The 19,381-nt window shown below is 38.5% G+C and overlaps 1 protein-coding gene across 5 annotated transcripts in view; it reads right to left on the reverse strand.

Annotated features, from left to right (window-relative positions):
- The window catches only part of mtmr10 (myotubularin related protein 10), an 86,986-nt gene that overhangs the window by 9,614 nt on the left and 57,991 nt on the right, over positions 1–19,381 (reverse strand). For all 5 annotated transcript variants that reach the window (XR_007429238.1, XM_022665121.2, XM_049471313.1 and 2 more), the window contains exons 6-14: positions 15,267–15,360; positions 14,513–14,660; positions 13,343–13,430; positions 10,886–10,974; positions 8,536–8,666; positions 3,542–3,611; positions 3,208–3,278; positions 2,087–2,259; positions 1,131–1,301 (exon numbers count right to left, since the gene is read on the reverse strand). Coding sequence is in view for 4 of the 5 variants with exons in the window: in XM_022665121.2 (XP_022520842.2) it covers positions 1,131–1,301; positions 2,087–2,259; positions 3,208–3,278; positions 3,542–3,611; positions 8,536–8,666; positions 10,886–10,974; positions 13,343–13,430; positions 14,513–14,660; positions 15,267–15,360 (1,035 nt within the window). In the remaining variant the exon portion in view is untranslated. The remainder of the gene's footprint in view (positions 1–1,130; positions 1,302–2,086; positions 2,260–3,207; positions 3,279–3,541; positions 3,612–8,535; positions 8,667–10,885; positions 10,975–13,342; positions 13,431–14,512; positions 14,661–15,266; positions 15,361–19,381) is intronic.

Genomic DNA, 19,381 nt, shown 5'->3' on the forward strand with positions numbered 1-19,381 from the left:
TGTCAGCTTAATCAAGTTAATGATTTTCTTGCAAAATTACTGAGCAGAACTGATCCTGGGAGTCACGTATTATTATTTTTTATATAAATATACAGTACTGTGCAAATGTTTTAGGCACCTGTGTGAATTTCAGTAAAGAAAAAGCTTCTTATCTGTGCAGTAAGTGTTTATTAACTCATTAAAACACATTACAGCATTACAATAAATACAAACAACAATTTTACATCCCTGTGTTCCTTAAAACATCTCCTAATCTCTCCTCCTCATCTGAGTTTAATAGAGTTATTTCTAGTTCTCATCATATTAATCAACACCTGGTTTGGTAAATGGGTAAATGTGGTAAATCAGGTGAGTTGCTGATGGAACTGAACATATACACATGCTTTGTTCTTCAGCTTAGCTCACAGGATATAACACACTTAGATAAAAATGAGAATTCCTAGTAATGTTTTACTGTATTTATGTTTATTTGCATCAAATCATTCAAATCATAGGTGGTGTTTTTTTTCAGGCAAAAACACTCATATTGCTGAGATCTTTTCACAATTTAGCTAGATCAATTGTCCCACTCAAGTGATGCCACAGCACACAGATATACAGGGGTTGGACAACGAAACTGAAACACCTGGTTTTAGACCACAATAATTTATTTTGGTGACGGACAGTTCTGGTGGAAACAGGAGAGTTGAGGTGCACATTGAATTCTGCCGTGATTTGAGCAGCTGAGGTTTGATGTTTTTTGGATACAATCCGGGTTAGCACCCGAACATCCCTTTCAGACAGCTTCCTCTTACAGCATCCACAGTTAATCCTGTTGGATGTGGTTGGTCCTTCTTGGTGGTAAGCTGAGATTATCCTGGAGACCGTGGCTCTTGATGCATCACAAAGACTTACAGTCTTGGTCACAGATGCTCCAGCAAGACGTGCACCAACAATTTGTCCTCTTTTAAACTCTTTTAATGTTGTGTGCATTGCAATATTTAGAGCAGAACTGTGCTCTTACCCTGCTAATTGAACCTTTTACTCTGCTCTTACTGGTGCAATGTGCAATTAATGAAGATGAAGAATCAGAGAAACTGATTCAGAAACTGAATCTGGTCTATTAATTTTTTTTTTTTTAACATTCTCACCCGGCTGTGTTCAGCCCTCTGTCGGGGGCAGTTGAAGAGGAAGGTGCTGAAGACGGGAACCCACATGCTGTCACTCAGCATGATCAAGTACATCTCAGTGAACTCAAAGGCTGCTGGGTACTGCTCCATCAGCTGCCACACGCAGTTCAGGAACAGCAGGAACAGCGGAGACTGCACACGAGAGCAGACAGAAGAAATTAATTACAGTTTTAACTGTTGCATCAAGAAAAAAGGGAAAATTGAGAACTACTGGCTTGCAAAAAATGATAATGCACCTCCTGGAACAGCAGATCTTTGCATATGTTGCTCATAAAATGCAATGTGATCTTTATTCAAATAAAAGCAGAATCTTTAAAATAGGTATTGATCAAATAGAATAAAATTACAAAAAAAAGATACACAGATCAAGCATAACATTATCTATTATTATAAAACACTTGTTCTCAGAGCCCCACAGGAGAGAAAACCACCACAGAACAGCTCATTATTATTATTATTATTATTATTATTATTTGGTGGGTCATTATTATTCTCAGCACTGCAGTGATTAGCACTGATTAGCATGGTGGTGGTGTATGAGGTGTTAGTGTGTGTTGTGCTGGTGGTACAGTGAGTGGATCAGATACAGCCGTGCTCCTGTGGGCACTACGTGGGTGAAAACAGTGTTTAAAAACTCCAGCAGCACTGCTGTATCTGATCCACTCACACCCATAACAGCTGCTCTGTGGTGTTTTTTTTTCTCCTGTGGGTCCTGATCATTGAAAAACAAGGTAAAATGAGGATAATTACACAATACGCAGAGAAACAGATACAGGACTACAGAAATTTCTCACTATAACAAAAACTGTCCCGTCCATATGTATCCGGCAGGAAGTCACACCAAACACCTGCCAGTTTAACTCTCCTGCTAAAGCTCTTTGGGTCTTGTTCATACGGGTTCAGAAGGCTGATCCTACCTCCTCCTTATCGTTCTTCTTCAGGTGGTTACAGCGGTCGAGGAAGCGATGGCCAGCCATCACCCACTCCTTCTGTACCAAACCCTGAAACCCTGCCAGACTCCGGCAGTGAGGGTCACACATCACCTGCACCAGCGACGAGATCACACAGCTCAGGTCCCGGTCTTCCTCTTCTGCAGAGAGAAAGAGAGAGAGTTTATTAACTATAACTATTCATACTCAAAAAATAGAGGTATAGCAATACAATGCATCTCAAAAAAAATTATATTACTGAAAAGTTACTTTATTTCAGTAATTCAGTTCAAAATGTGAAACTTATATATTATATAGCCGTATTACACACAGAGTGATCTATTTTAAGCGTTTATTTCTTTTATTATTGAGGATTATGGCTTACAGACAATAAAATAAAATCAGTGTCTTAGAAAATGTTAATTATATATAAGACCAATTGGTACTGTTGGCAGTGTGTCGAGTCCTTTGGGCTCTTTGGATTTGATAAAACACAGTGGATCAATCACTTGGTTGGTTGGTTGGTAGATATATAGATAGAGAAAGGTAGAAAGATAGAATGAATGAGAGGGAATAAGAAAGAGAGATAAAAATAGAGAGAGATGGGATGAGAGGGGTAAAGTGGGAGTAAAAGTGAGAGGGAGAGGTAGAGAAATAGAGGTAGAAAGACAGATGGAATGAGAAAGAGGGCTAGGAGAGAGTGAAAGAGATAAGTAAAGAGGGAGAGGCGAAGAAAGAGAGATAGAAAGAGAGATGGAATGAGAGGAAAAGTAAGAGTGAAAGTAATAAGTGAGAGGTAGATAGATAGATAGATAGATAGATAGATAGATAGATAGATATAAATAGATAGATAGATAGATAGATACTTTATTTATCTCGAAGGAACTTTAGACGTATATAATTTTCTAATTTTGAATAGATCACTCTGTGTAATACATCTATATAATAAATACGTTTAACATTTTTAACTGAATTACTAAAATAAAGTAACGTTTTATTGATATTCTATTTGTCTGAGCTGCACCAGTATGTCTATATACTGCATGTATAATGTAAGAGACTCTGCACAAGGATGTATAAAGAATACAGAAGCCCAGAGTCTCTCTAACCCTGCAGAATGACGGAGGCCTGCTTCCCCTCCAGCATGTAGACCACCTCCACCGCATGCTTCAGGAACGACCTGCAACAAAAGCATCACACAGCTCTTTAGATCTTACTGATCCAACAGCTTCAGCAACACACAGCAGCCCGTCCGAAACAACATGAACACTCAGAACAGCCAGTCTGAGGGGGTTTAAACACCCACACCTCCAAATGCCACTCATCACGCTGGCAGCTGAACTGACTCATCTAAATATCAGCCAGAGCAGCAGTGCTGCTGCCAGCATGAGGCTGTGAGAGAGCCAACCCATCAGATCCACACTGCACAGTGTTTATTCATACCTGACGTACTCCATCCATCGAGAACTTTCCATGGACGACAGCCACTTTTCCTCAGACTCCTCGAAGGGATCTGCACACAATCACACACACACACAATCACACACACACAATTACACACACACAGTCCAAACATTTACCCCTGCTGTCTCAGATAAACACAGGTTCAGTACAACAATAAACAGCTCCCCACAAGAAAGGCCGGTGAAAAGAGCCGAACACTGGCTGAAAGAGTGGAATATGGATCTTAATCAGGATTTCTTTACAGGTCTGTTTACACCTGGTATTAAAATGTGTTTTGTATCTGGATAGTGGCGATATGGCCGCAACTAATGATTGCATTTGTTAGTTGAATAACCAGATTACCAGATTATAGAATTATAGAAGTACTCTTCCTCACAATCTTCATCTTTTTCTCATTCTCACCACAACATTTAAAACATTTCTCATCCCACAGCTGCATAGAACACACAGCTGCATTTGACATAGAAACACATAATTGTGCAGGATCATAGCTTGTTTTTTTTTAGTGATATACTGTAATTGATTTTCATACAGCCAATGTTTTTATCCTTGGACATTTCCCCATAGGGATCCATTTAAAAAAAGTGTCCACAAACTCTTGTCAAAAAGTTGTCAAAAAACACGGCTCTACAGGTCACAGTTTTTAGCTAGAACCATGAAAATCAGTAGCATCATAGATATAACAGGAACCACCCAGCAACAGCTACGCAAATCCTTAGCAAGCACCTGAAATTCCATAGCAACAACTTAAAAAACATCTAAACAACTACTTGGAAAACCATAAAACACCATAGCACCCATTTAGCAATGATCTAGGATTCCATATCAACCACATATCCAAAGTTTTTTTGGACACTGCTTTATTAGCCATAGGTAAACCAATGTTTTTTACTTTAGCATTAAGCCAAATGTTTTTAGCTTTTAGCTAAAAGTTTCTAGACTTTAGCTTTTAGCCAAATGTTTTTGGAGTTTTGACCAATGAGATCACAGAGAGAAAGAGAGCCATGTGATCGTTGTCTGGGGTGGGCGATATGGCTCTAAAATAATATCACGATATTTCAGGGTATTTTTGCGATAACTATATACTTGGCGATATAGAAAAACAGAAAAATAATTAATTAATTTCAGGAATATAGTATAAGAGTATAACAGAACAATCATAATGTGGCAAAATAAATAATATAGCATAAAATAATATAATGCAGCAAATAATATTGCAGAATATTTAGTGCATGCATATAAACTGCAAACTAAAACAATTATACAATAAATACACCTAAAGCTTCACAGTAAATAATAGACTACTTTTAAGACAGAACAGCCCTGTTATCACGATATGGATTTTTAATATCACAATATTTCTGTGTCACTATATATTGTATACGATTTAATACTGCCCACCCCTAATGTTGACACAAATTATGTGGGACTTTTCTATGTCTGAACAGACAGGTACGTTTTTATTTATAAAATATTTACCTCCAACTCTCTCTGTAAAACAGATAATCTCTGCTGGCCACATGACTTTATTTATCTTCTCATCCAAATTCTTTCCTTTTTATCTCTCTTTTAGAAGTGCAAATCAGTGCCGTAGAGACTCGTATTGCATGTTTCTTGATGTCCATTTTTGAAATAACGTAGCCCATGTGTGGAATCTCTAATTCACGCGTGTTTTGTCTTTGCCTGCAATTAGTTTCTGTGTGTTTTTGGAGATCAGCCAAGTGAGTCTTGAGAACTCGTGTAATTTGTGACCCCATCACGCAGATCGGTCGTGTAGTGTGAAAGCCACAACTACTGAAGGACTCATGATTACAGCACAACCATTCATGTAGTGTGGAACTCAGAGCACAACAACTGATGACTCAAAACATCATGTATTGTGAATCTGGCATTAAGGTGTTACATATTTATAAAATCTGAGTAAAATAACAGTACAGTGGGATAAAAAAACTAAGTACAATCCGTTTCAAAAGGTAACATAGTACACTTCTTTTTACAAAAGTTAGAATAGGTCTATGCACTACAAAAAAAGTCGTTTAAAGGCTCTGTCACTTTTATGCAAATCCCATCCCATCCCATGTTTGCTATCTGACCTTATGTTTGACTTTAATTCGAGCAGAATAGGAGCCAGCATCCAAAACGGCTGAAAGAAGCATATGATTCCTGATTACAAAAAGTGAATTTTGCTTAATATGTCCAATTATAAATGTGAATGAGATCTGGGATTAGAGTCACTGAATATGTATGTTAATGCCAGGTGTAAACATGCCCTTTTATATACAATAGATAAGGAATAAGACAGCTCACTATCACTCTGACTGCAGTGCAGCATAGCACATTCCCGTCCTGTGGTAGACTCTGGTTTAAAGCAGACACCGCTTTACACCAATAGGAGTCCTGACCTAACTCAAAATTCTACTTCCTGTGTAACATGATTCACATGCTAGTTACTCTGAATAATACACTGAGATGGGACAAGAACATGTATTGTGTCTAATGACTTTTGTCATGTCCCACAAAAGCTTAACAACACCCCACTGCCCTGTGGGAAAGATGGATGTGATTTCTGCTAGAGTTGCTTGTTTGTTCGCGCGGACAATTCCAGCCAGACGCCGGCAGTCATCATCATTACCCACCACTGCACTGTCTGCTGTGGGCTGACCACTGGCACACCAGTGTTTATCCTTAATCACAAGATAACACCTCAAAACTTATACTGCTGAGAACAATCCCAAGCCGTCCACAAAAAAAAAAAAAAAAAAAAACACATCATAATCAGTTTACATCAGGGGTGTCCAAACTTTTTTTGTTGGGGGCCAGAAGGAGAAATATATTTGAAGTCACGGGCCACAGACTCTGTAATAAAACAAATAATGAAATATACCACTTTAAATAATACTTTTTTCCTGATTACTTTCATTTACACACCATTTTACTTGACTTACTATCTTTATCTTTGACAGTGTTGTGTAAACTAAGATTTTTCAAATTGATGTTTCATTTCATGATGTCTCTTAATATTAAACTCCTTAATCACGGCAACTTAGACTCATTTGCCCATTTTCTGTGCTAAAACTGCTCACTCTGCTCACTCTCACTCTTTTAGACTCTTTGGCCCCGTTTTTTGTGCTAGAAATGCACACCTTCTCCGCTTTTAGACTCTCTGGCCCGTTTTTTGCGCAAAAACTTCACTCTCGCCACTTTCAGACTCTTTGGCCCGTTTCTTACACTTAGTGTTCAAACTTTGAATCTCACAGTATAAAAACCTGCTTAACAGCGGGCCAACTTTCATTCTATTTCTAAAATACCTCGCGGGCCGCTGCAAAAAAAAAAAAAAAAACGGGCCGCAAATGGCCCGCGGGCCGTAGTTTGGACACCCCTGGTTTACATACTTCTATCCTATGACTTTTGGTATATCCGAGTAATGTCAGTATATTTTTGCATATATTTTATTTTATATTTTATTTTATATGCATCCCTTTGTTTATTTTTCTATTACAGCATGCACAGCATACATTAATTCCTCATTAGATTAAGTTTGATATTGATTTGTTTCTCATCACCACAGAACGTGTCAGATTACATCAACCAACCAAACCATTCATTGCAGCAATTACCAGAGAACATTCAGAACCTTCCACACAACCGAACCACATCCCCCACATCTAATATATCCGTTAAGTCACTCTCACTTTGATGGATCGCTATTTTAAAGACGCAGCCATATGTGCTTCTCAGCAGAGGAAAACGATGTGTGCGTTCACACTGTAAATTCACGGGAACAGCATTGTAATTTAATTTTATATTCTGTTTATTGTATATGTACAGGGGTTGGACAGTGAATCTGAAACACTCTTCATTTTAGTGTGGGAGGTTTCATGGCTAAATTGGAGCAGCCTGGTGACCAATCTTCATTAATTGCACATTGCACCAGTAAGAGCAGAGTGTGAAGGTTCAATTAGCAGGGTAAGAGCACAGTTCTGCTCAAAATATCGCAATGCACACAACATTATAGGAGACATACCAGAGTTCAAAAGAGGACAAATTGCTGGTGCACGTCTTGCTGGAGCATCTGTGACGAAGACAGCAAGTCTTTGTGATGCATCAAGAGCCACGGTATCCAGGGTAATGTCAGCGAGATACCACCAAGAAGGACCAACCACATCCAACAGGATTAACTGTGGACTCTGTAAGAGGAAGCTGTCTGAAAGGGATGTTTGGGTGCTAACCCAGATTGTATCCAAAAACATAAAACCACTGCTGATCAAATCAAGGCAGAATTCAATGTGCACCTCAACTCTAGACCTCTTGTTGAGGTCTAAAACCAGGTGTTTCAGTTTCATTGTCCAATCCCTGTAAACATGGGCTTGTGCACAGCTGTTTGTACTTGTGTGTGTATGTGACTTGGGTGTCTGATGTCTGTTGACTGTTGACATCTGTCTAGTTTGTTTTCAATCAGTGCTGTACCTGTGTTTTCTTTTGCCAACATAGCAATACGACAGAAATGTACTTGAACACACTTTAATTTGAGACCTTCACACCCACCAGTAAAGATATACTCACAAGCACCATTGCTATTTAAATGACTTTTTTAAATGTTTGCTAGGTGTAAGATAGCAATAAGCATTATGATGCATCTTGCGCAGGGTGTAAGATGGGGCCCATAGTGACAATAGTGGCAAAAGTCATGAGACATGATACTGGTTCCTGTGTTTTAAAATGTGGCAAAAAATACCAGAATGACAACTGCTGGATTACTGCTTTAATGGGGTGATAATGATCTGTTGGATTAGGATTGCTGGGAGCACTGGAAGCACAGAGAACAGTAAACTTTGGCAATAAAGGATGAGGATTTATGGACTCTGATCCAGGACAAAAGGTTACAGATTTGAATCTCTAATGGATTTAAATCTGCCTGTTTTGGAAGGCAAACAAAAGAGCTGCGAGTGAAAGCAGGGCGTGACCCGACTCACCAATTACACAAATCTGCCTCAGCTTCACCAGCGCCGTCTGGATCTCCTGGATGTTCGGCAGACTCTTGTCCAAGTCCGTCTTCAGGACGTCGCTGCGCAGTGGGTGGCTCTTGATTACTGCGCTGCAAATCCTGTCCAAACACAGAGGAATGCCTGATTTGAGATGATATATAAAGTGTTTTAAGCAGAAATGACTCGCTGGCAGAGGCGTCTGTTTTCTCGGTTGTGCTGTAACCGCTTTGTTTGGGCCCCAAACAGAAAATAGGACAGTGAGCGTATCTCCGAGAAGCTCTGGCAACCCCTCTCAGCTTGTTGTGCCAAGTGAGATCAAGTGATTGAGCTGACAGGCTCTGCGCAAGATTCAAAATAAATTGGAAACAGACAGTCGCTATGAAAAGGAGAGGATGATGGATTCGGACTTCCTGCATTCCCACGACCCATAGTCCAAAATCTGCTTTATTTATTACCTTCATTCCACAGAGCTGCTGGACTAAGAGGACAGATGACAGCTCAATCATTCTTCTTCACTCTCATCAACATGCTGTCCTCCTTTATTTTAGTTTTTTACAGTACTCTCTCCTCTCTCTCATCTCTAATGTACAGTACCAGTCAAAAGTTAGGACACAACTTACATTTTTTTAAACCTTTTTTTTTTTCATTGTTTTAAAATGTTCTGCATTGTAGATTAATACTAAAATCATGCAATTATATGCAATTGTTATTTTAGATTCTTCAAAGTAGCACTTCTTGCTTAGATATAGACAGTTTTGCACGTCTTGGCTGGATTTTCTCAGTCAGTTTTATGAGGTAGAGTCACCTGGAATTCAGGCTTTCAGTTAACAGCTGTGCTGAACTCATCAAGAGTTAATTACTTGAATTTCTTGTATCTTAATGTGTTTGAGAGCATCAGTTAAAGTAAAGTAGTGAAGAGGTAGAGTTACAGGTATACAGTGAATAGTGAATATTTGGGTAATGTTCTAATCTAGATTATGGCAAAAACTAAAATAAAGGTCAATCAATCCAAAACATTTCAAGAACTTTAAAAGTGCCGCCACAAAGATCATCAAAAACATTATGATGAAACTGGCTCTCATCAGGATCGTCCCAGGAAAGGAAGACCAAGAGTTACCTCTGTTGCACAGAATAAGTTTCTCCCCAATTTAGCTATGCCGATTAACCCACCCACTCAGCTGCACTCCACCCATCACTAGTGATGCCCCAACACAAGGATGCTGAAGATGAGCACATGCCTCATCCGACACACGTGAAGTCAATCACCGACTGGTGTGAATGCAGCATTACCAAGTAACCAGCGCACTCGGAGGAAAGCGCAGCGACTTGGTTCCGATACATCAGCTCACAGACGCCCTGTGAGTCATGTCAGTCTAGCGCTATTGGACGGGCATTTACATCCCACCAGCTCTGCGCTTAGCGGCTAATGCTAATGCTGCTTCACCCAGCCTTAGTGCTGGAGAAACTTTAATGAAAATTCATCCTTAGACAAAATATTGTAAATCTAAGCTTACTGTAAATAAACAGAAGTGTTTTACTCACCAAAATAAACTGTTTTCTGTAGTGAAATCTGTGTAGATTTCTTTAAAAGATTTTTTTTTTTTTTTTTTTTTTTTTTTAAGAATTGCAGTTTTGTTTCCTTAGGTGCTTTCCCATTCGAAGGGAAACATGGCGACACCCTTGCTCACTTCAATGTAGGTATCCTTACTATTGTCATTTAATGCCCCTTATAATCTGGTGCGCCTTAAAAAAAGGAATGAAATTGTATGAAAAAGACCAGGAAATAGACGTTCACTGATATTGTGCCTTATAATACGGTGCGCTTTGTAGTGTGAAAAATGCAGTACAGTGTCTAATGTGTAACACGCTGTTCCCAAAGTCAATTCTATTTTATTTGGTGTTCAGGCCAGGTTATTCTCTGTGCATCTGTAGATGTTGACACATCTTGGTCAGCAATTGGTTAAGCCATTAAACACATTTATTAGAAGGGTAAATACAGTTTTTAGTTCTCAGACTCTTCAACTGAGTCATGTTTCTCTGTTGACAACATTCTCTGTGTATTCTGAATATTGGTCATAAAAAATGTTTGTACTATTGCACAACTTCTGCCAACAGATCTTTATACGGGTCCATTTGATTTTGGCTGGGCTTGAGTATCATTTGGGTCTCTTCCCACCCACTGCGCTACCAACAGAGCCAAGCAGCATTCGCTGGCCACACAGCTCAGCAGATTGGCAGGACTTGTACTGTAGTTGCAATTTTAGACTTGTGCCCATTGCAGACAAAACCCATATTCCCCAGTACTGTACTGGGAGGTGAGTGTGGAAAGACTGCATACCTTTGATCTAGCTTCCTCTGCTGCTGTGGCTCAGTGATGCTGGACATGCGAACCAGGGCACTCCCGTTGGGGTGATTCCAGCACCACAACTGTACAAACATATCAACACAATTACAAACAATCGCACAAAGCACACATTTCCTTTTACACAAAGTTGACATGCTTGTAATGTTAAGTGTACAGCTCATATACTAAATTAAAGCACCAATATGTATAAAATGTACTGTGCAGTTTAGTAAAAAAAATGCTTTTAAAAAGTTAGTGGTTAGTGATACACTACATAAATACATTATTTTTTTATACTTAAATACTGTTTTATCAAAAAGCAGCATTTCTACTTAAGAGAACACTTCAGTTTCTAAATCAGTTCCTCGGATTTTGCTATTAATAGGTTTAAGTTTGAGTAAAACAAACATTGTTGTTTTATTCTATAAACTACAGACAACATTTCTCCTAAATTCCAAATAAAAATATTCTCATTTAGAGCATTTATTTACAGAAAATGAGAAATGGCTGAAATAACAAAAAAGATGTAGAGCTTTCAGATCTCAAATAATGCAAAGAAAACAAGTTCATATTCATAAAGTTTTAAGAGTTCAGAAATTAATATTTGGTGGAATAACCCTGGTTTTTAATCACAGTTTTCATGCATCCACCAGTCTTACACACTGCTTTTGAATAACTTTATGCTGCTTTACTCCTGCTGCAAAAATTCAAGCAGTTCAGTTTGGTTTGATGGCTTGTGATCATCCATCTTCCTCTTGATTTTGTCAATTTGGTAAAATCTCATCATTTTAAGTGGTCTCTTATTTTTTTTCAGAGCTGTATATATACGAAAAGTAAAAAGTTTGGACAAACCTCTTCTCATTCAATGTTTTTTTTTAAGGATTTCTCATATTTTGAATTTAACATTAAGGACATTTAAAATCCTCTTTAAAGGAGAGTTTATTATTTAGTGTTTTCCACAGTAAATTAATCACAGATCCTCACCGGAGAGCGATGATTCTGCAGTTTTTAAAAATGGTAGGATTTCTCTCTCAGCTCTTTATAGGAATATATATGCTTTACACTGATGTTTACGCAAGTTATTTAGCTGAGAAGATGACAAGGTGCAATTTTTGTTTTAAACCTGGTGCTTTTATAAGAGTGTTGTGTCACATTAAAAGTAATTTGTGTGAAATTCCGTTCTGTCAGCTTTACAGTTAAATAAACTATTAATTTTTTATTATTTTAATTATTATAAGTAATTAAGGCATTTGAATTTCTTTCACCTCTAGTACAGTATATATTGCAGGTTGCCATTGCAAATTTCTAAACTCATTTTGTGCTGGCAACCCACATGAACTTTGTGTCTGGAGAGAAGGGGGTGGGGCAGACACACTTTCTGATATTTAGTACATACTGCTCCTGTATTATACTGTATTTTATACAACAGTTAGTTTCGACCTCACAATCTGATTGGTTGAGAAGTGATCTAGCCGTGCTGATATATGTGATAACATCACGGCCTTCTCACACTAAACTTGTATCACTCCGCTGACGCGTTGCCGAGTAACGGCGTATATACACAGGACACCCGCAGCAGCGTTAGCTTAGCACAGGCTAGCGCTCAACCGCGGTATGCTCACCCACAGCCCGCAGCGCTGGCTCGTCTTTTGTGGAAAAAAGGGAAAGAAAATCGCTCGGCTAATGCCGTCTGACAACCAGAACGCTAACTTAACCAACCAGGCTAGCCTAAGCTAAGCTAATGCTGAGCTGAAGAAAGCTACGCTAATCTAACCACAGTCCAGCCGGCTAGCTAAAACCAACACCACCCAGCAAAACAAGCAGAAATGCTCAAAAAATGCGCAGCTTTCACCTGAAGACGACTCCACAGAGCAGGAGAGGAGAGTATTAGTGTTATTTCACGCTCCTAACGTTACCATCTTCACTTATTCCCAATTTTGCTTTCAAGCTAACGTTCGTGGTGTAAGTCTGTATGAACCATACACTGTTTTGTAGTTACGTTTCAGTTCTGTTACAGTTGTGGTGGAACTACTTTTTGGCGGAAGGCTCAGTCCATATTAAAACATATTCAAACTGAATTCCTTAATAATCAAAGTTCTTTGATTTATTTCCTTTATTCATTTTGTAAAAAAAAAGAAACTGTTGTATAAAAGCAATAGAACACTCGAGGTCGTGTGTTATCACGAATAACATCACGGCCGTGATTATCTACGGCACGAGCCGAATCACAGCTGTGATGTTATTCCTGATAACACACCCCCTCTCGTGTTCTATTGCTTAAACTTAACGCTGTATAGCAGCATGCTCTCCAACTGAGCTTTTACAGCAGTGCTGCCCTTAAACACCACACTAATTCAGAAGCACTTAATAAGCAGGAGCAGCAGCAGTAGAGTCAGAGTCAGAGGAACAGATTTATGAGTCTCTCAGGGGCTGAAAGTGTGGTGAACTCACCGGGACGCGCTGAGCTTTAAAGTAACAGGCGTACTGCTTCAGGTCCTGATCTGCCAGCGACGATGGAACCACAAAGAACTCTGGGAGACTGGAGAACAAAACACACAGGGCCTTTCAAAAGTCTGTAACAATAACTACCACAAATTAACACACACGGGGATGCACATCTCTGAGCTCACAAATATCATTTTTAATATAAAATAAAAAGTTGTCAGCAAAGTCTGACTCAAATATTTGACAAAATATTTAATATTCTTAAATCTATCTTTTTGGTAATATTAATTTAATAATCTATGCTGCAGATCAGAAACAAAAAATAGGATCTATTTATAGTTATATGTTTTATTAAAATTAATATTGTTGTTTTATTCTGTAAATTACAGACAACATTTGTCCCAAATTCCAAATAAAATATATTTTAGAGCATTTAGAGCATTTATTTGCAGAAAATGAAAAAAGGCTGAAATAACAAAAAGATGCAGAGCTTTCAGATCTCAAATAATGCAAAGAAAACAAGTTCATATTTATAAAGTTTTAAGAGTTCAGAAATCAATATTTGGTGAATTAACCCTGGTTCTTCTCCACCAGTCTTACACACTGCTTTTGGATAACTTTATGCCACTTCTGGTGCAAAAATTCAAGCAGTTCTGCTTGGTTTGATGGCTTGTGATCACCCATCTACCTCTTGATTATACTCAGTTTAATACTTAGTTTTCTTTTTTTTTTTTCAAAGAAACTCGTGATTTTTAGGTGGTCTTATTTTTTTTTCCAGAGATGTATATTGTATTAAATTGTAATACATTATTTATTATAAGCAATAATAAAGTTTCTAAACTAAATCAGTTCAAACTGTTGCATTCCCACACATACATACACACACAAGCACATGCACCCACTTGCAGTAGCAGTAAAGATTATACTAATATACTGTATAATCACATCAGTAAATCTGAGACAGAGCCATTATATTAACCTGTAAACACCCCGTTACGTAAAACAGCACAGCTGAGGTACAAATAAAGATTAATGCACCGAATGATCTCAGCTAATCCTATTCTTCAGCTCCTGTAATCCACACAGCTGCACACAAATACATAAACACATTCGCATTCACATATAGAGACACACACACACACACACACACACACTCAGACAGACAGACAGACTCACCTGGGGGAGACCAGATAGTCCTCGTTGATGGAGCACACTCTCCACTCTGAGGCTCCTGTGCGTTTGATCTCTCTGTCCCAGTCAGACGAGCAGTCAAACAGGGGCGTCTGCAGCCCCCCACCAGGGTCCACGCCATTCACCCTCTCACCTGCGCACACACACACAAACACACACACACACACGCACAAACCAAGAACAATACACAAAATGATCAGGTAAAAACATACTTTACATTTTTAATCTTTAAATCTGGACTTTGAATCCAGTTTCCAGGCTTTGACCTACCTACAAACCTTCAAACTGTTCTGTCACAGTTAAGGTCACAGACTCTAAGTTCCAGCCAGAACAAAAATAACAGGACTGGAAACTGGAATCAAAGCTCAGACTAAAGGTTTTAAACCTTTTTTTTATGAAGATTTAGGACAGTTTATTCATTAACATAAATAATCATCATCAGTGTCTTATTATTACATCACTGTCTTGGGTCGCTCATCAATTTTGCACCTCAATTTACTAATGGTGCAAGAAAATCTTAATATTGTACTGCACAGCAATATTGAAATTGGGGATACCTAACTAACATGCATCCTAACTGCATGTGATGAGGAGAAGGAGGGCCATTCCACCCATGTCTCCTAAACTACAAGCTTTAATGATTAAAATTACTGATTTGATCTCTATCCTACTATTATAGGTGTGTCTGTGTGTATGTGTGTCTGTATGTGTGTGTGTGTGTGTGTGTGTGTGGTGTTACCTGAAGAGTTGTAGAACCGAGTGCCAACGTACTCAAATCCGAACAGTAGCTGGGAGTCGGCTGGGTGGGAGTAATGGGCAATGGCAAGACAGACCTGCAGAACAGGAGAGTCACATGACCTCATTAGCATTTCTATAGAAAACACTTAAGTCTTACAGCTCTAAATCTCTATCCCAATCAAAGCGAGTTAATTAGATGAAACTGATCAAGATTTAAATTTATAAAACAATGAAATCTAATGAAATCTCATTTTTTATCTAGGCCTATTGATATAATTATTATTATCTTTATAATAAGGGTCCATACCACTTCATTGTTTTTGTGATGTCACAAAATGATATCTGTTTTATTGTTTTGAGGATGTTTAAGGATGGTACATGAACCTCTGAGTTGTTCTTTACATGATTAAAATATAAAGATAAATGAACCAAAAGAAAAGGTTGTAAATAATTAGTGAAATAAAAATCTTTTAAAAAGACCACCACACCATACCAAGAGTCCTTGGGTAAGACTCTCAACTGTCAATTTTCCTACATGTTTAACAACATCAGGTATCAGGATCAGAGCATCAGGTAAGTGCTCTAAATGTAAATGTAAGTACTTTACTTATTTATATATCAAGTTATTTTTTAATGCTTTCTCTTCCTTTAAAAGACACTTTCTCTTCCCTAATGTACAATCCAGACTAACCCTCTCTTTAATTTTTCTTTACCAGTGTTACCCAGCCAATGAAATCATCCCGAACCGTAAATCAAACCAGTAATTTTGTTACAAAAATGTCACACCCTTCATATGTGCAGTACCTTAGAAAGTAAGTACACTAAATATTTACAAAGTAAGTACACTAAATATACACAGTCAAGGACAACCCACAGACCACCTCCAAAGAGCTGCAGCATCATCTTGCTGCAGATGGAGTCACTGTGCATCGGTCAACAATACAGCGCACTTTGCACAAGGAGAAGCTGTATGGGAGAGTGATGCAAAAGAAGCCATTTCTGCAAGCACGCCACAAACAGAGTCTCCTGTGGTATGATTTCGCATCACTCTCCCATACAGCTTCTCCTTGTGTAAAGTGCGCTGTATTGTTGACCGATGCACAGTGACACCATCTGCAGCAAGATGATGCTGCAGCTCTTTGGAGGTGGTCTGTGGATTGTCCTTGACTGTTCTCACCATTCTTCTTCTCTGCCTTTCTGATATTTTTCTTGGCCTGCCACTTCTGGGCTTAACATGAACTGTCCCTGTGGTCTTCCATTTCCTTACTATGTTACTATGTACTATGTGACTCACAGTGGAAACTAACAGGTTAAAAACGTTTTGTATCCTTCCCCTGAACAACTATGTTGAACAATCTTTGTTTTTAGATCATTTGAGAGTTGTTTTGATGAGCCCATGATGCCACTCTTCAGAGGAGATTCAAATAGGAGAACAACTTGCAATTGGTCACCTTAAATACCTTTTCTCATGATTGGATACACCTGGCTATGAAGTTCAAAGCTCAATGAGGTTACCAAACCAATTTTGTGCCTCAGTAAATCAGTAGAAAGTAGTTCGGAGTTTTTAAATCAATAAAATGATAAGGGTGCTCATACTTTTGCACCGGTCAATTTTTGGTTTAATGCATATTGCACATTTTCTGTTAGTACAATAAACCTCATTTCAATCCTGAAATATTACTGTGTCCATCAGTTATTAGATATATCAAACTGAAATGGCTGTTGCAAACACCCAAATATTTAGAACTAAAAATGATTAATAGGGGTGCCCAAACTTTTTCATATGACTGTATCTTCGTGGGACAACATTAAAGATGTGACACTGTGATACAAATTACATAAAGTAGTCAGAGTACAGCTTGTATAACAGTGTAAATCTGCTGTAAAAATAGCTAATTGGGTCTACTGTATTTTTCAAACTAAGCTGCACTCAAAATCCTTTAATTTTCTCAAAAATCATCAGAGCGCCTTATAATTCGGTGTACCTTATGTATGAATTTTACCAGTCAGGTGTTAAGGAGCAGTAAAGCCACTTCACTTAAATACAGTGTTATCTAGGAATTTCAGTTTAGTTCTGCAGCAGTAATAGCATTAGCTGCTAACCCCACTAAGCGCTAGCTCTTTCGCCGTTCAGAGGTGAGTATTATCGACCTGTAGCCTGCTGTTAACCCAGACTGGCACTGCTGAAGCAGCATTAGCATTACCCGCTAACTTTGCTGCGTGCTAGTTCTTTCACTCGTTTGACTTTAAATTAAAAGAAAATGTTTTTTTTAGAATTACAGCTTAGCTTAGCTTTACTTAACTTAGTTACCCCTTATTTATGAAAATAGACCTGAAAATAGACATTTATTGATCATGTGCCTTATAATCTGGTGCGGGTTTAGACATTAATGGCTGAGTTTTTTTAATATATTTTACACTATTACATAAGCTGACTACACTGACTACTTTACATTGTATCAAAGTGTCACATCTTCAGTTTTTTCCCATGAAATATACATATATAATAAAATATGTACAAAAATATGAGGAGTTCTCCCTTTTGTAAGATAATGTATGTAGGAAAATTGAAGTTACAATTTAGCCTAAGCACATATAATGTAGCCCTAACACAGTAGACAGTAGGGTTTGTAGTATCTGGATGACAGAGCTGTTCTGTAATGGAAAAGAAAGTAAACTCTGTATAGAGGAACTGTTGCTCTGGGGACAGAGGGACTGTGAACGGCATGTGCAGAGTTTGGTGTTTGTGGCAAAGATACAAAAAACACACAATATAGGCCATTCAGTCTGGGACTGAACTGACACTGAGAACAGTGTGTGTGTGTGTGTGTGTGTGTGTGTGTGTGTGTGTGTCAATCTGCCGTGCGGCTCTGTAATTTCCTTTACTATAATACACTATTACAGTTTGGCTTCAGTCCATCTGTCACAAAGGAAAACATGGAGCTCCCAGTTTTAGCTGCATACAGTAATTACACTCAGCCCCCTTCATTCAGCACACACACACACACACACACACACAAAAAGACACAGACACACACACACACACACACACAATTAAATGACTATGATAACAGACAAGCTAATAGCTCGGGCTCAGACAGCTGTGACCACCTACAGAGGAATTCATACAGTAACCAGTATCTAGGTGCTCTATTAAGTTACATATCAGCACACCATGCAAACAACGAGCTGCATTTGTAACCTTTATAATGGGTTATAAAACAAATAGTATTGTGATTACTAGTTGCATTAATTTAATGTTTATGAATGAATTACACTTATACAACACCTTTTTTAGAAACCCAAGGGCGCTTTACAATCACGTATTTACACACAACCATTTATACTCAGCACTCATCCACAAATCGGTGAGAAGCGGCAATAGCGCACAACATACTCTCAACCGGAAACCATCGTCCACCTGGAGAACTGCATCGGGCACTACAGCATTTACCCTGGACTGTGAGCACATATTGAGGCACAAAGTCATACACACATTTTTACGAACCCAAACTCACATACAAACCCACACACAAGATCAATTTAGAGTATAAAATTCTTGTGGGTAATTTTAGAGTATCCAACTCTTAGGACAGTAGGTACAGATCCCTTATTCAGACAAAGTCTGCTGGCTAATTCTGCTGTGTACTGTTTGAGTTTCTCATCCAGCAGCCAAAAATGGTGTTTCTTCAACTGATCCAGTGGGTGGGGCTCTGGTGGGGGGTGACGGGTGAGGGGTGGTGCCAGTGTGGTTCTATGCAGGTTTCCTTATTGTGACATCACATATGATTGCTGACACCAAACTATGGATGGATTTTTTTTTACTTAAAATGTTTATTATAGGGGCAGTGGGATACAGTGGAAATACAAAAGCACACAAAAAAATCCCCTTTAACACTTGATGTGTGTTTTTTTTGCCTATAAAATTTGGATGCAGTGTGAATAAGGCCTTTAACCTTACAGACTGTTACTTTAAAATGAGTTAAAATAAGTGAAAGTGTGTGAGTGTGATTAAAATTCACCTCAGTGTGTGAACTGAGAGAGCTAAAGTGCCCCCGGCGCCCTAATGGCTCCAATGTGTTGGGTGCACTACATACACTCTGTCTCGTGTGTGTG

Source organism: Astyanax mexicanus, chromosome 23, assembly GCF_023375975.1.
Source record: "Astyanax mexicanus isolate ESR-SI-001 chromosome 23, AstMex3_surface, whole genome shotgun sequence".
Taxonomy (NCBI): domain Eukaryota; kingdom Metazoa; phylum Chordata; class Actinopteri; order Characiformes; family Acestrorhamphidae; genus Astyanax; species Astyanax mexicanus.